This window comes from Asparagus officinalis, chromosome 10 (assembly GCF_001876935.1).
Source record: "Asparagus officinalis chromosome 10, Aspof.V1, whole genome shotgun sequence".
Classification (NCBI taxonomy): Eukaryota; Viridiplantae; Streptophyta; class Magnoliopsida; order Asparagales; family Asparagaceae; genus Asparagus; species Asparagus officinalis.
This window is the reverse complement of record NC_033803.1, coordinates 16,739,190-16,742,755: the sequence shown is the minus strand read 5'-3', so window position 1 is coordinate 16,742,755 and position 3,566 is coordinate 16,739,190. Positions and strand designations below refer to the sequence as shown.

Below are 3,566 nucleotides of genomic sequence, written 5' to 3'. Positions count from 1 at the left end.
ACATCCAAAAGAACGTTTGTTTTACTATGTTTATCTTGAATAGCCTGCATTCATTATAGCATTTTCTTTGTTTCTACACTGTCAGAATTCAAATAGGCTAGTCTGCGTGTTGGGCACTCAATGTTTTTAGAGCAAGTCCAGCAAGCTCTGAAGGAGGCTCTCAAGGCTGACGTGGCCGTGGAAGTTGGCAGCCCCCCCTCCCCCTCCAGCAAGCTCCTAACCGCTCCCAAGGCCGGTCTCAGTGCCTACGTAGCGGTGGAGAGCTTCAGAGCTTGGAAGCGCTCCACAAATTTGTGGAGCGCTTGGGAGCTCCCAACTGGGGTAAAATTTTACAAACCCCCCCCCCCAAAAGCCCCCCAGCAAGCTCTGAAGGAGGCTCTCAAGGCTGACGTGGCCGTGGAAGTTGGCAGCCCCCCCTCCAGCAAGCTCCTAACCGCTCCCAAGGCCGCTTCCAGTGCCTACGTGGCGGTGGAGAGCTTCAGAGCTCGGAAGCGCTCCACAAATTTGTGGAGCGCTTGGGAGCTCCCAACTGGGGTAAAATTTTACAACCCCCCCCACACACACACACACACAAAAAGCCCCCTACCAAATCAGGCCAATCTCCTGTTGCACCGCCGAATGCCGATCTATTCGCCACCGTCGAAGAAGAGGATTTGGGGTTGGGGAGCCAGACCTTGTGGTCGTCGTAGCCGAAGAGGAACGCGAGGCGAAGAGGAGGTTGTGGTCGTCGTAGCCGAAGGGTTTGGGGTTTGGGGTTTGGGGTTGAAGGTTACAGGAGAGGATTTGGGTTTGGGGATTTAATTAGGTCTGTTGTTTTGATAAAATAATAGATATAATGAAGATAAGACGTTGGGTTGAATTGAGCAGTTGAGTTGAATTGAGCCGTTAAAAATTAGACATTGAGTGAAAATTTTAGCCGTTGAGATGAAAAAAACTGGCATGAACAGTAAAAAATCATCTATAAATTCTTAATTCACTACACAAAGATTTCCACACAACTCTCAATTCTCAATTCTAAATTCTCTCATAAAAAAGCTTTAAAGTTTCCTATCAAATTACAAATCTCATGGATCCCTCCCAAAACTTTTATTCACAACTCCTTATCGGTGAAGGATCGCCGTTCTATATAGAAATCATAGAAGAAGGTCACCCCATCGAGTTCTCGCAATCGGCAACACAACAAGTGTCATCCCAAGAAACACCGACCACAAAGAAGAAGAAGGTTTACACGCGGTCCGAAAATTAGACTGCCCACGAGGATAAGCTTCTCGTGTCTGCTTGGCTGAACACGGGCCAAGACGCCATCCAAGGTACGGGGCAACACAAAGATAAGTTTTGACACCGAGCTAACGACTACTTTATCCTATACTTCACTGATCTAACGAGCCGCACACCAAACCAAATGATGCATCGTTGGTCAACGATTCAATTGTCCGTCAACAAGTTGTGTGGGTGCGTTGCTTAGATTGAAGGAAGACAAAGATCTGGTACGGGAATTATTGACCAGGTAAATATTTAATTATGTTTGATTATGTTTGCTCATATTCAATATGTTTAATTATGTTTGATTATTCTAAAATTAACTCTTGTGTAGACTGCAAAAGTAAAAGAATTATACCAATCTCTTTATGGTAAGCCATTCGTGTTTGACCATTGCTGGGTTGAGTTGCGTCATCATCAAAAGTGAATCCAACAAATGGAAACTTACAATAAGATTCGATCACAGCCGAGAAGAACCACATACTCTGATTCCTCACCAAACAATTCCATGCGAGCGACCCCCATCGAGTTCAACACTGACTCGGATGATGTTATAGCAAGGCCTGAAGGGAGGAAAGCGGCAAAGCTCAAGAGGAAACAAAATGTGGAAAACTCTGAGTCCGCTAAGTCCATCATGGGAGAGGCTTTTGCGTGGATGAAGGAAACCACCAATCAAAAAATAGAGCTAAAACAAAAGAAACAAGTCAACACTCAATTCAGTTCAACGATAATACTTTGAAATACGTCAGACAGAGATATTGGAGAGGTGGATGTCTAAGGGTTCTTCCTAATTATCATATATTATCTTGTATTAGATTTATGATTGTACTCGCATCGTATCCTAATTAGTTCTTCCTAATTATCTTTTATTAGATTTATGATTCTACTTGAAGTTGAAAATTTTGGCATTTAATGAAAACAACTACTTTATTGAAAAGAAAATTGGCGTAGTACAACAACTCGAACTTCTTTGCTAAAATTACATTAGACATAAAGAAACTTAATCCTCGTCGATGGATCCCTTGAGCTGCCACAGATGCTCGATCAAATCATTCTTTAGTGATTTGTGTGTTTGCGTGTTCCTGATCCGATGATGATTTTTGATGAACTCAGTTAGAGGTACCATCCGCACATGAGAAGGTTTAACGACTGGTATCGAATCATTAAAGTCGAAGTTGTTGTCCAATTAACAATCTCGTTCATCTTCAACGATCATGTTATGCATTATGATGCAAGCTGTCATGATGTCTTTCAGCACACTAGGTTACCAGAAACGTCCTGGTCCACGAACAATCGCAAATCGAGCTTGCAACACGCCAAAAGCTCGCTCAACATCTTTTTTTGCGCTCTCTTGTTGTTGAGCAAAGTACTTATGCTTGTTTCCTCACGGTGCTGGAATAGTCTTCACTAATGTGGACCACTCTGGGTAAATTCTGTCGGCGAGATAGTATCCTATATTGTACTTGTGGCCATTAACAGTATAGTTGCACGGTGAAGCTCTTCCCTCTGCAAGTTGTGCGAAAACCGATGAACGATGTAGAACATTAAGGTCATTGTGAGACCCCGGCAGTCCAAAGAAGGCATGCCATATCCAAAGATCTTTGCTAGCTACAGCCTCCAAAATAATTGTAGGTTCATGAAAATGCCTAGTATACATACCTTGCCAGGTGGTTGGATAGTTCTTCCATATCCAGTGCATGCAGTCGATGCTCCCAAGCATACCAGGAAAACCTCGTTGTGAACCTTCCTCGAGCAGGCGTGCAACGTCTTCATTAGTCGGTGAACGAAGGTATTCCTCCCCAAAGATGTTGATAATCGATCGAACGAACCTCTTCACGCTCTCAAGCGACGTACTTTTACCGATCCGAACGTAGTCATCAACGACGTCAGCGAATGCTCCATATACGAGCATCCGCATAGCTGCAGTAATCTTTTGAAGGCTAGATAGTCCCAACTGTCCAGCACCATCCTCTTTTGGACGAAGTACTTGTCATGTTCGACGATAGCGTCGTGGATTCGAAGGAATAACGAACGCATCATTCTAAATCTTCGACGAAAATAATGAAGAGGATATGTTGGTGCGTCAGCAAAATTATCTTAGAACAACCGACTGTGGCCTTCCAGTCGGTATCGTTGAGCACGATACGTCTTTTGTGTTGAACTGAAGTTGAACCTTTCTCATGTTCTTCTTCCTCGACGACAGCAGCTCTCATAAGAAAGAACGTCTTCATCATTTCATCATCACTAGAGCTAGATGAGCTAGACATTTTGTTCTAGGAGATGATAGGTTGAGGTGAGAAGGCATC

General features: G+C 43.7%; 1 protein-coding gene across 1 annotated transcript; it reads right to left on the bottom strand.

The window, feature by feature from the left end:
• On the bottom strand, nucleotides 2,645-3,178 carry LOC109826509. Its single transcript, XM_020393539.1, has one exon. It carries the CDS (start codon nucleotides 3,176-3,178, stop codon nucleotides 2,645-2,647), a length of 534 nt encoding a protein of 177 aa, XP_020249128.1.

Coding starts and splice junctions, on each gene's coding strand:
- LOC109826509 (XM_020393539.1), bottom strand. CDS start 3,178: ATGCGGATGCTCGTATATGGAGCATTCGCTGACGTCGTTGATGACTAC.